The sequence below is a fragment of the Fukomys damarensis genome, unplaced genomic scaffold, assembly GCF_012274545.1.
Source record: "Fukomys damarensis isolate Sample0158 unplaced genomic scaffold, DMR_v1.0_HiC HiC_scaffold_17, whole genome shotgun sequence".
NCBI lineage: Eukaryota > Metazoa > Chordata > Mammalia > Rodentia > Bathyergidae > Fukomys > Fukomys damarensis.
The window spans coordinates 41243081-41261982 of record NW_022900929.1 but is presented as its reverse complement, the minus strand read 5'-3'; the positions used below and the strand labels follow the sequence as shown (position 1 = coordinate 41261982).

The 18902-nt window shown below is 42.4% G+C and overlaps 1 protein-coding gene across 2 annotated transcripts in view; it reads right to left on the bottom strand.

The window, feature by feature from the left end:
* The window catches only part of LOC104862564 (neuroendocrine protein 7B2), a 43307-nt gene that overhangs the window by 12043 nt on the left and 12362 nt on the right, over positions 1–18902 (bottom strand). For both annotated transcript variants that reach the window (XM_010624616.3, XM_010624617.2), the window contains exon 3: positions 979–1128. In XM_010624616.3, coding sequence (XP_010622918.1) covers positions 979–1128 — 150 coding nt within the window. The remainder of the gene's footprint in view (positions 1–978; positions 1129–18902) is intronic.

The following is an 18902-nucleotide window of genomic DNA, read 5'->3' as shown; positions in this document are numbered from 1 at the left end:
TCCCAAAGCTTTGTACAAAACTGCCATCCTTTCTCAGTCTGAGCCCCTCTCCTTTTTGGGGGGTTGTGGGGATCAAACCCAAGAGTGATCTATCACCGAGCTATATCCTTTTTATTTTTGCTGTGAAACATCTATGTTCACCTAGCAGAAAGGCAGCAAAGGAATGGCAGATGATATGCAGGTAGAGCTGAGATTTTCTCTACCTCCCTCAGCTCATGTGGCCTGCTTGCCTTTCAGAGTCCTAGGAGCGCAAAACTAGCTCAATGACATTCTTTTTCCTTTCACTGTAGCCTAGAACTACACTGTCTGTTTCTTTAAGGTGCTATGTCAGCCCTTTGACAGATGAAGAGACACACACCCAAGGAAGTGAAAGGATATGCTGTAAATAACAGTAGATCTCAGATCTTTTGGTTCAAATTCTAGGTCTCTTTCCATCTCTTTAACAGCCAGTCTCAAACTTTGGCATGCACCAGAATCACTTGGAGGGCTGATGATCACATGGATTGCTGTCTGGGATTCGGTGAGCTTGGCAAAAGCTCTGAAACTTTGCAATGCTAGTAAGTTTTGGGCTAAGGCTGACTCAGGGATCTCACTTTGGGTACCAAGGCACGACTCTCCTCTAACCAACCTAACCAGACCCCCGTGGAGTCTGCTGTTCTCCAAACTCTGAGCTGGTCTTTTTTTTTTTTTTTTTTTTTTTTTCTACCCATCCAACCTACAAGCAAATAAAACGTGGCTGAATTGATTGAAGCCAGGCAGTGACTCAGCTTTTCCCCCCATCCTGGGCCAGCAGCCCCACATTAGCTACTTTGATGGTTGCTCCATCTTAAGAGGGAGCTCTGCCCCCATAGGAGACAGAGGAGGCCTCACCATAAGTGATAACAGGAGCATCGTCCTAAAGAGAGCGCCTGCATTGAGCTGCATTTCCCATTTCCCTCAGCCTCTACTGTCCATGACGACCCACAGGCTGTCCGTTACCTGTTTTGCCAAGAGGACAGGGGTTTGGAGGGTCAGGGTAACCCTGATCCTCACTGAAGTCCTTAGGAATGTTGTCACCAGTCAACTCTGCCACAATGTTGGGGATGTTGCCAAAAGGACCCAAGTGCTGCAGACCTTCATGTGCTCCACCTGCCAGGAAATCAAAAGTACACTCACAGCAGGGCAGGTAAATTCATGTTAGCTCATTTTCAGTCCGGCACTCCCGCCATACAGGCAAAGCACTGTGCTTCATGCTGTGGGGACAGAAAAATAAATGAAACAGTTCCTGCCCTCTAGGGGTTTAGAAATTCAGCTGCAGTAAGAGACACATTCTGTACATGTATCATGGACACACAAGGCAGATTGCATCCACGCTGTAATAAGAATATTAAGACAGCTTTAGGGGTCCAGGGGCCTGGAATAGGAAGGATGCCGTTTGGCTGGTGGGATGGGAGGGCTTCTTGGCTGACTGGAACTTGTGTGGCACTGGCACAGTTGGGTGGGTCACTGGAAGCTGGCCATGGAGCTGGGTGAGGGACAGGGACAGACAGGAAGGCAATTACAACCAAAGTACAATAGATTAGAAAAATATTATGAGAAAAATGGTAAGAAGCCAAACATTTTGGCAAACAACTGTATTCCTAGCTACTTGGGAGCCTGAAGCAGGAGGATCAAAAGTTTAAGCCCCCTTGGGCAACTCACTGAGACCCTGTCTCAAAATTAAAACCAAAAAGACCTAGGGATGTTGTATGCCCCTGGGTTCAATCCACAATATAGACAAATGGCGGGGGAGAGGGGGAGGGGGGAGGAGAAGGAGGGAGGGAGGAAAGAAGAGAAGGAAAAAAGAAGGAAGAGACAGGGAGGGAGGGAGAGAGGGGAGGAGGGAGGGAGGGAGGGAGAGGGCAGGAGAAGGAAGAAAGTTCACTAGCTTCTCACTTAAAATTTGATGTATTTAATATACTTTTCTGTATTCTTTTTATGCACAGATTTTTATTCTTTTTTCATTTTATATTAAAGCACAAGAAACTTTCCATTTGTCTACAGTTGTCTGTGCTTGCAAATTGCTAATGACTGTAGTTTTTTATCCCATCACAGTAGCACGACATATTAACCATTTCTCTATTGTGAGACATTTAGTGTTTTCCAGTTTATTTTAGGCCTCTAATTTTTTCCATATTTTGGATTACTCTTTCTCAGGATAAATTCCCAGAAGTCAAATTACTGGGTCAAAGGCCATAAACATTTTTATGGCTCATGATATTGTACTGCCAAATATTTTCCAAAAGAGAGGTAAGAATTTATAAAATATCACCAAAAAAATATGAGAATACTATTTTTACAACATCTTTACCAGCACTGGGTTTTATAAAAATAAAATTTTATAATTATTTTGCTAACTTAAATTTAGAACAATATAATAAAATAGTGATTTCAGAAAATTACTGGTTTAAATGTCTTTGATTACCAGTTCAGTCAAATATTTTCCATATGTTTATTTACTAGTTTTAATTTCCTTTTTATGACTTGTCTGTTTATACTTTTGGAATTATAATGTTTCTCTTATCAATTTGTACAAACATTTCACATAATAAATATATTAGGCATTTGGCTTCACATTTTCTGCAAGCATTTCCCATGTTGTTTGACTTTTAATTCTGGTAGTTATTACAGTACTTTGCTAACATAAGTTTTTAATATTTGTGTAGTCAGATTGCTTTTTCTCTTACGATTTCTTCTTCTCCTTCTAAACTTGCAAAATTGTCTCTTCAGAGGTACTACCACCATTCGAGTATTTCTTGTTTTTCTGTTTTTAAAATTAACTCTGTAATAGTGTTATTTATTTTAATGTAGGGAAAACTGTTTACCTACTGTCCCACCAGCATTTGTTAAATAATTATGTCTTTTCCCATTTGTCTCATGCCTCCCACATGTCCAAGTGCCTCATAAATACCAAACCCTTCTCAGAGGACAAGGACACAGAACTGAGTATGAACGACTTCCCTCACACAGGTTGATTTACCACATACAAAAATGCACGCCCACTTCCGGCTTTCTCACTTTGTTTTGCTGTAACATTTCTTGAGACTCAGGAAGCTTCCTTTCCCAGCTGCAAGGAGAGTCCATTGCATGAGGACCTCGTGCACAGAGGCCCCCTCCGTGAACAGTCACCTTGCACATGGGAGAGGCCCACTCAGAATCAGCAAGTGACTTGGGATGCATGAAATTAGAACCAAACCCAGTGAATACAACACCATGCTTTCACCTCCATAAAAGGATTCTACCAATTGGGCAGATTATCCCAGTTCAGCCAGATGAGGCTCCTTCCTCCCTGGATAAGAATGGGCACGTGTTTTTGGATTTTCAATTGAACCAGCTCCCTTTTGGGTTGACACATTTGGTGGGGGTGAATATGTTCAGTAAAATCATGGATAGATCTCAGTGTCAGGAATCCTTGTCTCTCTGAAGTGACTTTGTATCGCTCTCTCCATTTATTATGATTGAAGTTAAAATGTGAAAAAGAAAACTTGCCTTTTTTAAGTTCTCTGGCCTTCAAATGTAGACACCACTGAATGTTTTGTTTACATTCATTTTCCATCTTATTTCATTGTTTTGTGTTGAGAGTGAGTAGCCTGCAAAATTTCTGCATTCAAAGTTGGTATTTTCTTTATAGACTACAGCTCATGTTTTGCAAGTTTTTCATGTAAATATATAAAATGAAGTATTTTATGTAATCCATAAATGTCTAACTATAACTATTCAACTTTGTTAACTGTATTCTTTTTATCCTTATTCATATTTTATCAAAATCTGATGGCTATGTGTTAAGATCTTCTACCACCCATAAATATGTTAGTCTCATATTTCTTTCTTTTCTCGCTTTATCACTTTGATGCCATATAAGCTGATGTGTCCAAGGATATAAATTTTTCATTTTAATTGTGTTAGTAATTGGCCAATAAATGACATCCAATTCATAAGTCATATTTTCATTCCTATTTCTTTTTATTAGCTGGCTACTCTCATTGTACTGATTTGTCACTTATTTTTGAGTTTTCTGAACCTTTCTGATGGTTGGTGGTAGCTTCTTTCAGAGGTATCCTAGTGACACATATTTATTACTCTACATTAATGGAAAGCTGCAGAAATTGGAGTGGCAAATCAGTTCCCTCAGTATCGATGTATGTGAAGCTCTGTATAACCTTGGCACTACAGCCCCCACTGTGCTTGCTACAGGGCATGCTCTCCAGTGTGTCAATACATGTCTCAACTTTAGAAAGCACCCTAGCACTAAGTGCCAGGAATTATCCAACTTGGCTCAGGGGGGAATGCATATCTTAATGCTCCCTTAGTAATTAATGAAGGAGGCAAACACAGCTTCCCTTATGGAAGGCCTGCCAAGCTTCTGTTTACCTCTGTGCACCAGTGCCATCAAAATGAATGCAGCACTTGTTAGGAAGCAACAGATGTTTAGAACCAGGTAGATGTATTAGAACACAAACTCTTTTCAAACTACATTTAATGACCACAAATCAAGACACACTCACTAAGTCAGGAACTGTGAGAGAGATGTAGAAGTCAGAAATGTTCTCCTCTGCATTCCAGAAGCTGGAATTTTATAGACAACTGAACACATACAGAATACAATTTGAAAAGTATATAGTTGCATAGTCAACCAAATGTTAGTTATCTGATTCATTGTCATGACTAGATTATATCGATGTATAATATCTGAAGCCAAGTCAACCAAATGTTGAGATACTATTATAGGTGATAGTTGGTCTATTTATCTGTTTCCTGTTTTGAAAACCAAAACATGTTTTTAAATTATTATTCAATCAATTTAAAAATTATTTATTAAGCACAATCTATGCATTAATACCTGGACAAAATACTGGAGGTTAATGATAAACCAGATTCACGGGTACCATGTTTTCATAGAGTTTACAGTGTATAAGGATAAAAAAAGAAACTGACACCTATAATGCAGCCAGTTTTAATACTGTTTATAATGTAACTGAGATATAGCAAGACGGCACAGCTGTGTAGAGGAGAAAAATTTAGCCCAGATGTAGGATGTGGAAGACTTCCTGTGGGAAGGAACAGATCAATGATTTTGCTGGGTACTCTAGAAGATAAAAATGTGAAATCCATGGTTCCTACTCTCCAGTAGCTTCCTCAAGACTAACACAGCAAGCCAGTGGTGCATGAGATGATTTACCTCCCCAGTTCATTGTGGTATAGCCTGCAGATGGTGATGTAGACAAAGGACCACTGTGCAGGTGGGTTGGAGAGAAGTTACGGCCTCCTTCGAGACTGCTAGTGAGACTAATGCACGAAGTGACAAAGACTGGGACTGGGTCGACCACAGCATGAGTAGAAACACAAAGCTCTAGTAGTACATGCAAGAAATCTGTCGAAAGTCTATGAGGTGGGGCTAGTGGTGTAGATCACTGGCACCACACCTGCTTTGCATGCTCAAGGTCCTGAGTTCGATTCTCGGTACCAAAAAAGGTGGGGGGAAACTATGAGGTTCCCAAAGTCTAGAAGTCTGGTGATTTGAGAAAGTACAACCATCAGTAAAGACAGGATCTTTTATTTACAGCTTTGGAATATTTTCCATGAAATTACTTCCATCCTGTGAGGATGCTTTATTTCTGCTTCCAGCAACTCCAACATTCACTCACTCCCCATGGCCATTGTACTCTACAAATATCTGTAAAGTAAAGGGAAAATGTTCATAGGCACTGAATGAGTTTAAAGCCTGGTTTGGGTTACATAAACTTTATGTAACGAAATTGATACCACACTTGTATCCAACTCTAGATACTGTGTAATTGATAGATCTTCTTTCTGTTGTTATGACCCAAAAAAAGTTGTTCTTAGTTGTAGTGCTCAGAGGCAGTGGGGCTGGGGTGAGAAGGAAAGGATGCTTGCCTTTGATCTGGGTTAGAGTCATTTAAAAAAAAATCCCTAGTTCTTGAGATGGAACATAAAGCCTTCACACTGAGCTATACCCCAGCCCTTTCTGATTTTTTATTTTGAGTCAGGCTTTCACTAAGTCGTCACTGGGTTTGAACTTGGGATCCTCCTGCTTCAGCCTCCCAGAGTGTCGGCATTACAGACATGTGTCATCGTGCCTAATTTATATCTCTTTTTGGGCCTGTGCTAAAGGCTTCCATAAAATCCTTCCCAGCTCCCAGATACATCCTAGCTCTTTTCTGTACATATTTCCGTCCCCTGCTGTGGGCCTAGACTGACTCTCTCTCTCTCTCTCTCTCTCTCTCTCTCTCTCTCTATCTATCTCTTTTGTACATATGTCCGTCCCCTGCTGTGGGCCTAGACTGACTCTCTCTCTCTCTCTCTCTCTCTCTCTCTATCTATCTATCTCAGGTGAACTCTTTTTTGTTTTCATTGAGTTTATTGGTACTTTTTAGGTATAGAGTACAGTTACGTTCATCACTGGGATCTTGTACCTTTACATGATGTATCTTGGTTCTTATTTTTTCCCCATGCCCCGCCCTTCAGGTTGGCCACTCAGTGGGCAGTTGACCATGCTAGTTTCAGGCTCTCCCCAGCCTTGGCTATCAGATCGACCTCAGCTCTCTGCTTTGGCACCCATGGATGCATCTGCTCTCAGCACAGCTCCCAGGAACACTCCTGAGGTCACCAGGTGGAGTCTCAGAGCCCAACACAAAAGTGTAGAGCAAAGAGCAGGAATGTTGTTGCCTAAGGAAAACCTGCTTTTGGTTTCAAATCCACTTTCCTGATGCAGTGATTCTTAGTAGTTGTCTGGACCCAGCTCTGAACAGAAAATTGAACACCATCAGGTCCCCCACATTTTATCTAGCTCTGAATAGTCATGACTTTTCTGGTGTACTGGTTGAGTTTTCAGTTGTCTCTTGGAATATGTATGTGGCATCACACTTTATCTTGATGTAACTTGATGCTCCTGAATTTAGTGGAAAATCTGAAGTGAGCTCTCCAATCACTATAAAGCAATATCTCAGCCCCCTCTTTGCTGGAGAACATGGTCTTTCAGAGTATTCAGTTAATGGAAACTGATCACTTTTAAGGTTGAAATTTAATAATTTTAAAAGAAAAAAATTTACCATGAATTTTAGGTAAATACTTTAAACAGCAGTGTGGGACATGACTTTGCCTCTTCTTGATAATTGGGATTATCACCTGGAATACCACTGACATGCTCTGAGTATTACAGGGCACACAGCATATAACTACATTAATGGTGTGTGCTACTCTGGGGTTTTTGTTTTTGTTTTTGGAGTACTAGGTATTGAACTCAGGACCCTCACACTGAGCTACATTCTCAGTCCTGTTTTTTTATTTTGAGACAGGGTCTCTCTAAGTCATTAAGCTGTCTAGTCTGGGCTCAAACCTGCCTCGGTCTCCCCTCCTCAGAAGCCATTAAGCCCTGAGAGACACATCCGTTCCATAATGATGCACAGTATGTAAATAAACAGAGTGGGCTTAGGCCAGCAATGGTGAGCCTGTTAGAGACGAGTGACCAAACTGCAACCCACAACTCACTTATTTATCACAAAGTGCCAACACTGCCACTAAACCTGGACGCTAAGGTTTCAATTCAGAAAGAAAAATTCTATACATTAACACCTTTTGTCTTAAAGGAAAAACAGTATGTGTGCCATAGGTCCACCAACACTGGCCTAGGCCCTATACATTCTCTTTTGATTTTCTTCACCACAAACACATGAATCTCATCAAAATGCAGATTTTGACTCTGTAAGTAAAGAGCACAGCCTGAGATTCTTTGCATCTAACAGATTCTCAGGTTAGCCTGATGCCACTGGTCCACCAACCACACTTTCAGTAAAAAGAGACTAAAAACTGAGAGCCAAGTTCATTAGAACCATATATAAAGCAAGATGAAGCAGCTCTGAATGTGCCCCGGGGTTGCTGATTCTGTTTTGTGCAATTTTGTGGCCACTGGGAACCTTTTTAAGTTACTTGAGGCTTTAGATCAGGGACCTGTGGCTACAGTGGACCTCTGGCTTAAGACTTACTTTTGTTAGAGAGACCCCTTCCATGCCCTGTGAGAAGCACCTCTCGGCCCCATTTCCCATTCACGCTCATCCTGTGGGAACAGGAGATAAGGTAAGTTCTCAGGTACGTGTGCTGTCCTTCACAGAGCTGTTGGACTGCCACTGTCACATGCAGGTCCCTTCTGGCTGGACTGCAGGACAGCTTAGATGGAAGTCCAGAAATGAGGAATATAAATGGGTCCTGGACCACTCCCCATCCCTTTTTTTCTGTATGGCTCCAATAATTTCAAAGTGCTTTTTTATCCTCATTTAAAATGCCCCAGTGAGGTCAGGAGGAAAAGAATTACCACTCAGAAGTGTAAATGAAAAAGTAAGTCCTGGGAGATGACCACTTGCCTGGAGTCCCTCAGCAAGGCTGCTATGTTGGAGTCTGAGGTTCCAAATGCGACCAGGAGAGCCCAGGGGCCTTTGGCAGCCTGTCCATACTCTCTCCAGGGGCTTTGCATCTTTCCAAGCTTACTAGCTCAAGCTCCAGAGCTCCTGCTGGCATACTGGCCTGGCAGGGTGGTAGGGGGCTCTCCGTTGTTTCTAGCGCCTTTCGGGGACCCAAAGTATCAGTGACCAGGAGGGGCTCCACTTTCCCCTGCAGAAGCAGGCACTCGCACAGCCACTTGGAGATGCACAGCAGCTGCAGCCCTGCTAGCAGGGCTCCTTGGTGTCAGCATGCTGCGTCATGCCAAGAAGAGGCTCAGTGCTCCAGACAGAGCCCCAGCCCTGAAGACCGTGCCTCCCACCTTGGTAACACCCTGACACTCTCACAGCCAGCAGGGTCACATCGGTGCCCTCACCCCATGCTGAGGCTGTCCGTGGACTCATGCAACTGGGCATCAGACCTGGGCAATAAAGGAGGATTGTGACGGGGCAGTCTGGTGCCAAGGAGCCAGCCACCCACCCCATAAAGTGGGAGTCTGTGAGGAGAGTCTGGCAGGGAGTGGGCACATGCTCCTCAATGCCAGCCATTCAGCGGACGGGAAGGGATCCAGCAGTGTGCACTTAAATTACCACAAACAGCAGATGCTAAAAATACACCGCAGTCTCATCCCGCTCCTGCAGTGAGTATCTGTACATCATTCGTAAAGCGACAGCCAGCTTTTCTCTTGTTAGTGGTCTGTGAGGCTGGAGCAGTCAGATAGGTTATTCCAAGGCATGGCTACCCCTCCTGGTCCTTCTCCTCAGCCCCCACGGACAGAGCTGAATGTGCAAGGGACACAGCACCTGAAGCAACCAGGAAAGGAGTGGAGAGGCAGAAGTGCGCCCCAGCCCACAGCTAGAGGGGGGCAAAGGAAAGTGGGGACACGGCATCCAGCCTCTCACTCCAGAGGCCACAGAGTGACCCTGGGGCAATGGAGGACCCAGGACAGAGCCAGTACAGCAGACTCAGGGCCATGGAGAGGAGCCTAGGTCCAGGACACTGCGAAGGCGTGACTGAGGAAGGTCTCCTGGCCCTGAAAGTTTGACTTTTTCCATGACTTGAGGTGCATCCACTTTTACATTAAGTGCAATCATTGCGATCAGGAGCCTTGTCAGTTAGTGTCTGAACAATCCGTGCCTCGGTTTCTCCTTCTCAGTACAATACGAAAGTTGTGTTGTCCCCATCACTGTCCCCACGGGAGCCAAGACTATCGAAGCAGGACGAGAAGGCTGCAAAATACAGTATCCCGATCAAAGGGGAAAAAGCCTGAAAGAAAAGGCCACGGTTAGGGTAGGATTTAAAAGGTGGATGTTTGTGGCCAGGTGTGGTGGCACACGCCTGTAATCTCAGCACTCGGGAGGCTGAGGCAGGAGGATCACTATGGGTTCGAGACCAGCCTGGGCTACATAGTGAGTTCCAGGTCAGTCTCAACTACATAGTGAGACCCTGTCTCAAAAAAAACCAAAAATAAATAAAGAAAAGAAAAGAAAATTTTAGATGTGTAATATCCAGGTTTCAGCGTCTTGCAACCCATGTTATGCAAGTCAGCTAACAGGAAGAAATAAAAAAGAACCGAGTGATTTTTGTACATGTCCATCTTTCAAAATCAACTCTATCTATCTATAAGATTTTCCTCTTGTCTTGATACCTGCTGAGAAAGGAGAGTCCTACAATTCAAAAATTTATGAAAACCAACTATTTCATCTCCGAAGACCCCCAGAGAAGAGTTCCTTTTGTTCAGAAGCATCTGTTGCAGTTCCTCTTAGAGCAGCCCTGGGTTCAACCCCCGCTCCCATCACACTGCATGATTCCAGTCTTATCGAATCTCAATTTCCTCCCTTTTAATCTGAGGATATTATATCCTTATGGGGTAAACAAATTAGATATTGAATAAAATGCTTGCATCTGTGCCTGGTAGGTAGTAAGCACTCAGTAAATGTTAGCTGCTTTTATTGTCCAGTCATTATTTCTTAATTCGTAGAGCCCCAATTAACAATGCTACATAGTTTTCATCCTGAAGACCACAGTCCTGTATTTGGGGTCTTGAAGGACAGTGACTCAAAGCAGTTGAACTTTCTGCTAACATTAGTGCCTCCTTATCAGTTTAGAACCAAATAATTAAATGAATACCTGAGTTCACCCTACTCATTTTTGGGGAGGTGGTCTCCCCTATCCCGTCAACTGGCCTAATCTCTCAAGGAGTTCACAGAGGTTCCAGTTATAGGGGACAAAATATGTTCATAGAAAACATATCTGATGCAAGTGCCAGTTGGGTGGGAGAGACCATGAGCTCATAAAAGAAGACAAACGCTTCTCCTAGGATGAGAAAATGAACTCCAATCTTTTATTCTCGACATGGATATGACTGCCTCCCCTCTCCTCCTCCCTATTCGTGTAATCTGTTTAGAATTGTGAGAGCTTATGTTGCAATCTCCATATTCTGTAAACTCATGACTTGTGACCCCAAAGCACACAGCACTTGGCAATTTGGAAAAACAAAGGCACGATTCTATCTGTGTTGGGCTGGTTTGTTCATTGATTCGCCTCAGGGCAGGCCTGGCCTAGGAAGTGTGCTAGTGAGACCCTTATGCGCTGGGTTTGAGCCTGAGCCTTCACAGAGAGCGAAGACAAGTGTTCCAGGGACAAGATACCATCCCCAGTGTTGTTCTGAGCCTCGGCAGGCAGGCAAAAATGAGACCTGTCGTTCAGGAGCTTTCCCTTGAAGGCCATTTGTTTCATTCCTGTCACTTGTGCCTTTCTCTCTCATACTGGATTGAAAAAACTCAGGCTCCTTGGGAACCAATGGCAACAGGATCACCATGGACTCAAAGGCACGCAAAGCAGGAAGGCAGAAACGCAGTCTCCTTGGACTGCGCCTGTAGCTTTCACATCTACATGTGGTCCCAATTTAGGATCACAAGCAGAGTTGTTTATTTTAGAAAAGCTTTTTAGTTCTCTTTTAAGGTATTCTGCTTAGGCACTGCTTGCTTTTCAAAAAGAGAAAATGCATCTTTTTTCCAAAGTGTGTTTGCTTTGGCTGTTTACTCATTTGCAAAAGTTCACGTTTTATTCTATGAGTTCAACTAATTTTCCTGCTACCACCCCAAGCCTCGCCCTTTCCCAATAAATGCACACAAAACCCAAAGAATAAGTGACAATCATTCATAAATGACACATTTTTTAGGATAGCTATCAATTTAGTAGGTTCTGAAAACATCCATTTTGAATAGGTGATTTGCAAAAGCCCTCTCAGCTCCCTCGTGTGACTTTCATTTGTTGCCTGAAATGAAGTTTTAACTCATCCATTGTTATAGAGGCCAAGTGTGTCTTCATATTGAGGTGAATGTCCATTTTGGTCCTTTAAAAGCATTATTCCAAAAAATAAAAAATAAAAAAAAGCATTATTCCATGATTCTTGCTGAAGTCATATGAGCTAGCTGGGAGTCAGAGTGGTGCTTAGCTAGAGGTATCAGTTATCATCGAGAAAATACCGGGAAATAAAATTGTGGTGGAGGTTAGAATTAGGAGAGGACTCAGACAAAACTGAGTAAAAGGTCAAATATCAATTTGATTCCCATGGGGTCTAGTTCCTCCGACAGCCACACTGCTTAGATTGTTTAAAGCCCTGAATGCATCTCCCCTCCTGCTACTGCACTTAATGGATGACGTCCTTTATCCGAGTACCCTGTTCTCAATAACATGACAAGCCCTGGATCACATTCCTTTGGGTCAGGTAGTCTACTAACATGATGATGAGTACTAGTTAACATGTGATGCTTTGCTCCTGGATGATATATTTGCAAAATACATTGTAAATCATATTATACAGGAGCAGAGTGCCACGTGTTTGACACATCATTCTGAGATACTGATTTTACAGCAGTGACGTCATGAGCAGGAATTCTGGGCCCCCTGGTTTACTAGCTAAAGAAACAATCAGGATGCTCAGATAAGAAGGAGTTGGCAACTGCAGTGAAGGTCCTCAGAGGTGGGCGGAGTAAGGTTAGAAGGATATTGGAGGCCAACCCAGGGCCCAGTAAATGTAAAGAAGTTCTTAAGTGGTGATTAAGCATCCGAGGAAGTAACTTCCAACAGAAATACAGACTGTAGAAGCTGAGTAAAAAGGAGAGAAATGCAGGAGTGAGCTAACAGTGACATCAGCCCAAGGCCCCTGATAGTGGAGGTGACCTTTGCACTGGACACAAGGTACTCTAATGGTTTCTCTCTATCGAGGCTCAACTTTCCAGCCGGCCTGAGCTTCACAGGGGAAGCAGGATGCTGGAAACACGCGGCTGACGAGCAGGTGTGGACACAAGGTGTATAGACTGTGATGCGTCCACTCTGGGTGGGATGTGCATGGGAGATGGCAGGGCTTGGTGGTGCTGTACCAGCCCAGACCACTTACATCAGCTGGCCTGGTGCTGAGCATCCTTTCTGCAGCTCTGCACTGGGCAAATCAGTAGCACCCTGAGAGTGAAAACACGGCTTGGGAGTAGAATTATTCCATACACAGTCTCCCCAAGTGGGTGTAGCTGAAGACAGGGGGACTCCGCTTCGGTGGGCCATGACAAAGGCCATTCTCATCTGGCCTTGCAAGCTGGTGTCTGCATTAATGATCAATCTTTTCTTTCCCTTTCTTTATCCAAAGCTGCTATAGATCAGCAAGTGTCCTATATAAATAGTTAACTTCCAGTTTTGGGCAACTGGTAACCTCCTTGGAGGACATTCTTTTCTGTGTTTCTAGCATCTCTTGCTTTTTTTGTTTGCCTGCTTTTAATTCCAGCCTGAGCAGAGGAGACCTTGCAGGGCATGTACCTGGGGACTGGATGGGGAGAATTGCACACTAAACCCGCTGCACACCTGTGGTAACATTTTCTAGTCTTCCCATCTCACAGAACTTCTTCATTTTGTAACCATGTAACCTCTGCTTGGCAATAGTTATTAAGAATAAAACAAAAACAATACCCTGCTGCTTGTGAAGTACTGACCATGTGCCAGGAACCACAGCTGGAGCTGGGGCCCGATGGCCATGTTCTGAGTCACAAGTTTGTAAGGAAGGTGTAAGCAATGCACACCATAAAGTCCAGAAGAGGGACACCTGCTGACACACACAGCAAGTAAAGCATTCCACAGGGACAATGAAAATGTAATTTAAATAAATCTTTTGAACATTAAAAATGACTATCTCTCTCATCCGCCCAAAGAAAGCACAAGTAGGGCTCAGGATTCAGCTCAGTGGCACGGCATCTGCCCCAAGAGCACAGGGTCCTGAGTTTGATCCCCGGTACCGAAAAATTTAAAAAAAAGAAAAAGAAAAAGAAAAGAAAAGAAAGAAAGAAAGAAAGCACAAGTAATTCAAATCCATAACACAAGACTCACCATTAAGGTTGCCTCAACCTCCCACTCATCCCCCTGACCAAAATTTTAGCTAGAGCACCTGATGAGGAATAATGTTCACTTGAGTAAACGGCAGACTCTTTTTATAACTACTGGGTATAGTATCTGACTGATACAAATATTGTGAGCTGCGTATGCATTTTTACACTGTCATTTCAAAAACAGGTAAATTCAATTTATCCCCATGTATTCAAATTGCGATACTGATAATGGAGTTAACATAAAAATTACCAATGAGATATTTTGCTTTCTTTCTTTACACTCCTTTCTTTCTGCATGATGTGTAGTGCTTTCTAGAGCTCCATGCAATTCAAACCAGCCATAATTCAAGTGTTTAGTTGCCATGGGGGGCTGGTGGCACCATGCTGGGTACACAGGAAGTCCAGCTTGGAGACCCAAAGTGCAGCCTCTGCAGTCCACCTGCCTGAGTTTGAATCTTGGTGCCACCTCACTGGCTGTAGAGCACACCTGTAAAATGACAATCCTAGGAATACTGACCTTATGGAGATGGCATGAACATAAAATACAATGAAATAGTTCTCGTCAGGCTATTTGCATGAATTCAGGAAAGCATTAAGTGTTTAACAAATGTTAGCCACGATCATAATTTAAAAAGTACGAGCATTTCACTGCACAACTTAAACCTTAGGTGACCCTGAACATGTTAGCGCCCATCTTCAAATATTTGTGTCCCTCTCTGTAAAGCAGGGACAATAGCAATGCTTCATGGGTGATTAAATGGTACAAGCATAACACTTAGAAAACCTTCTTTCCTTTCCCCTTTGATTCAAATGTCAGTGAACAGAGAAGTAGCCAAAGGCCAGCTGAAAAGGACCAAAGAATAAATGGGCCTAAATAATCGGCGAACTGGATAGTTAAGAGGTAACCACACAGAAGGCAAGCATCCAGAGAGTCCCCATTTTCTATCGTGACTTTCTTCTCTAGGCCCTTACCTAGTTCCACCATGACCGCCAGCAGGAGGCTAAGTAGAGCACGCGTTTTTCATGTTGTAATATATATTCCTATGCACGCATGTTTACCATTTTAAAGCTGTAGCTATGATTTAATTCCCTTGTGGTGACACATAGTAAAATTTAGGGAAAAGAGGATCAATTTATTTTTTTAGAAGATTCAAATTTTCTAATGGCCATGGTCTTTATTACTTCCCTGCTCAGAAGTCCGTTTCTTCATATTTAATGAATTCATATTTAATGGGTACAGGATTTTGAAAAGGAAAACTTAAAAATTTTAATTAAAACCATGTCCTAAATACTCCAACTGCTCTTCTGCATATTTGTTTATTTTTACTTAGGATTGATTTGTTAAGAGTTTTGGAATTACCAGAGAGGAGCTTTGGGGGATGTTTGGAATCCGTGATTCAAAACAGGAAGGAACACCAAGCAGTGGGATTGGCTGTGGCATCAGACACAGCCGGCCACTCTTCTAACCCTGGGCAGGGACCCTCTGCCCTGCACTTCAAGGAGAGCAGTAAACTCAGTAGGGTTTTTAACGCCCCTAGGTGCTTTAAGATTTCAGAAGGCTCATTTCCGAGGGACAGTAAATCTGCCACAGAAAACAATGAGTCTAGGATGATGCAGCGAGAGCTCACTCATTTGTCCCAGCAATGCAAAGAGAGATTCTGATTCCAGGAGAACAGTGCTTGGTTTCACCTACAGGGACTTGTGACTTCATAGCTTTGATTCGCCTCTTCTCCACAGTGATTCAGTAAATCGAAATGTAACAATAAAAAAATGAAATAAAGCAAACATAACCACAGCCCTTTCAAACCAGTGCCTCTTTGAGCTTAGATTTGTCTTGGTCTCGTGCTATACCTTTCAGGGAGTGGCAGAAAGTAGGCTTAAAAAAAAAAAAAAAAAAGGACCCAATGTTAATATGATTACATAAACAGAGTTGGATGAAGATGTCATCTTACTAAAATGGAAATAACTTTCTTGACAATAGACAGAGATTATTCAGGATACCCATATTTTTCTAGTTGTTTCAGTAGCACTAGGTACTCTAGGGAAAAGGGGCCCTGAATTATTAACACATTTTTTTCAGGAGAATGACTTGCGACTTAAAGGACTTCATCTGGTACAATCACAAAAATGTCATGTAAATCTCTCGAAGCGTCTATGCCCCAAAAGGGTTTTACTTAGGTCACATGCATTTGCCCATTAGATAAGCGGAGGAAAAACAGCAATCAGAAGAGGTTTCTCTGAGACCAAAACTGGAGACTCAAGCAGAGGCTGGGCTCCCTTAGTCCAGACCGAAGCCAAGGAAATCTGGCATCAGTCTCTACCTTGCTGGGTTTCTGCGACACCTCCAGAATTACACGGCAGCTTTCTGAACCCTCAGCTTTCTTTACATTCCTTATAAATCACAGATGCTCAGGACAAATTTGTTGATGAAACTGTTTCTATTCTGTGACAGTCATGTGACTGAAAGGTTTTCAGCAGGGCTGGTGTTATTCACACAAATGAACTCACATGGCTTGGGGTCTCCTTATGCTGACTCCTAGAGATGGACCCAGTCATGAAGTAACAGAGGCCCTCATTTGCATAGTCCTCTTCCAAGATCTGCGTCCTGATTTTGTGTTTGTACATTTATATCAACTTTCCAAAGGGGTTTTCCTAAGGGCATGAGCTCTAGGTCTTATCAAACTGGAATTTTCTCTGTGTTGTTCTTGAAAGCTACACATGAATGTCATCTTGGATTCTTCAGCTTTCATTATTTTCACTCCTACTCATCTAAAGCAAATATAAATCCATTAGCTCTGTTACCGGAGATAAATGAGTCCTGAGTCTCCTCGTTTCTGGAAATGGAACGTGATTTAGAGATCTAGATTCCCCAGATCCCCAAAGACAGGGGTGTTGAAAAGTAAGATATAGTGGAAAGAGGGGAGGCAGCAGTTGCTTTAACAACAGCTAATATATGACCTTCAGCAAAGATATTTCCGTGGCCTCGATTTACTATGAAATGAGGCAAGTGCACAAGATGCTCTCTTCCAGTCTCATCTTGTCCCTGGCTTCTCATGCACCAGTCTGTGCAGTGTCCTTTCTCACGTTCACTTTCACTGGATGCTAAAAACTGCCCCAGGGGATTAGTCAGTGGAATGGTCTGGCGAGCTTCAAGTTAAGTATTCTTGCTGCTATACCGCACTGAGATGCTTGCCAGCTGACTCGTAAACAAAACCGATGTCACCGAGATAGATGGCTTTCAAATACACGCTGTCATCACCCAGTCAAGGATGGCATCGGACATGAACCTGCATTGCAGCCTGCACAATTAGAACTGAGTTTGGGGCTACAGCTGGTACAACTGGTGTGTGGGGAAAGGCCACTTTCCTCCCATGGCCCATTCAAAGCCAGCTTTCCTTTCCTCCACCATTTGACTCCCATTGCTGACAGCTAAGCAGTCATTTGAATGACCAAGGATATTGAAAAAAATAAAATTTGAAGCAGTCTTAACTGTGCAGAACTACCAAATCTGAATTTCTGGAGAGACTGGGGACCAGGAATCTTTCATTTTAAAAGCACTAAACTCTGCAGTGTTTAAATTATATCACAATAAAGCTATCCTATATAATTTTTTTCTAAAAAGCCCTAGCCTTCCCTTTCCTCCTCTACATGTATACACAGGTGCACTGTGTCACCTCGATTCCTGGCAGGGCAAATACAGACCCCAAACCAATGTCCTTTGTGTGTTAATGGCACTTGAGCTCCTTATCCTTTTACCCAGGTTATGACCACTTATTAATTAATAAGCCTGCCGTAGCCCTCCCACAGCAGAGAAAGGAAACCATCCTGGGACGATGGTGCCATCTGGTGGCTATCACAGGAAGTCCCTGACTAGGTCTTTTCACTGTTTCTCCTACCCCCCGCCCCTTGTTCCAAGTCTCCCTCTACTGCTGATTAAAACAAAACAAAACCTTCAAGCACTTCAATTCTAAGTCTGCAAGTAAAAATGCAAAGTAGAACATCTGAGGGTAGTGTGACGCAATTAAGTTGAGAAATTATGCATCTTGATAACAAATATTTAAAAGAATAAGAAAAGTAAATAGCTAAATAGCTATGTGATAGATGGAAAGATATTCAGTTTTTTGTTGTTGTTGTTGCTGCTGTATGTTCATTTGTTTGTTGCAGTACCAGGGATCGAACTCAGGATCTTGTGCTTACGAGGTGGGTGCAGTGCCACTGAGCTAAAGCCCTGGGCCAAGATAGTTTTGTTAGTAATCAAATGAGTTAAAACAGTATCACAGCCTGCCTATCAAATTAAAAGCTTTTAAAAGGTAATATTCATAGATGACAAGTGAGACAAGATGTCCATGAACTGAGGAAGAGAAAAAGCAGCTATATTTGTTCAACATTTATAGAGAGCGATTTGACAATAAGTGGAGCTAAAAATTCCATATGCAAAGGCTAGAACCAATTACTTTTTCCTAGAAGTAAATGGCCTAGACAATGCACCAATGTACTTGAATGTTTATGTACAAATATGCTTATTAAAGCATTGTTCATAGTGGGGATTAGTTGGGAAAAACTCTGTCCAACATTTGAGGACTACTTAAGTAAACTGTGGTATACACCTGTAAAAGGATATAATGTAGTTACTAAAAGTAATTACCTTAATTTGTTACGATGTAAGAAAAGAGTCTCACTATAACATTAAGTATAAAATCCACACCAAAATGTTTACATTATGATTTTTGAAGCTACATTTTTTACGAGAAACAAACCAAAAAACCTGCAGATAAGTGCATAGAAAAAGAGACAGCAATAAAACACAACCAAGTGTGTAAAGTGGGGGTACTTCTAGGTGGTAAAATATATTTGTTACGATGTAAGAAAAGAGTCTCACTATAACATTAAGTATAAAATCCACACCAAAATGTTTACATTATGATTTTTGAAGCTACATTTTTTACGAGAAACAAACCAAAAAACCTGCAGATAAGTGCATAGAAAAAGAGACAGCAATAAAACACAACCAAGTGTGTAAAGTGGGGGTACTTCTAGGTGGTAAAATATACA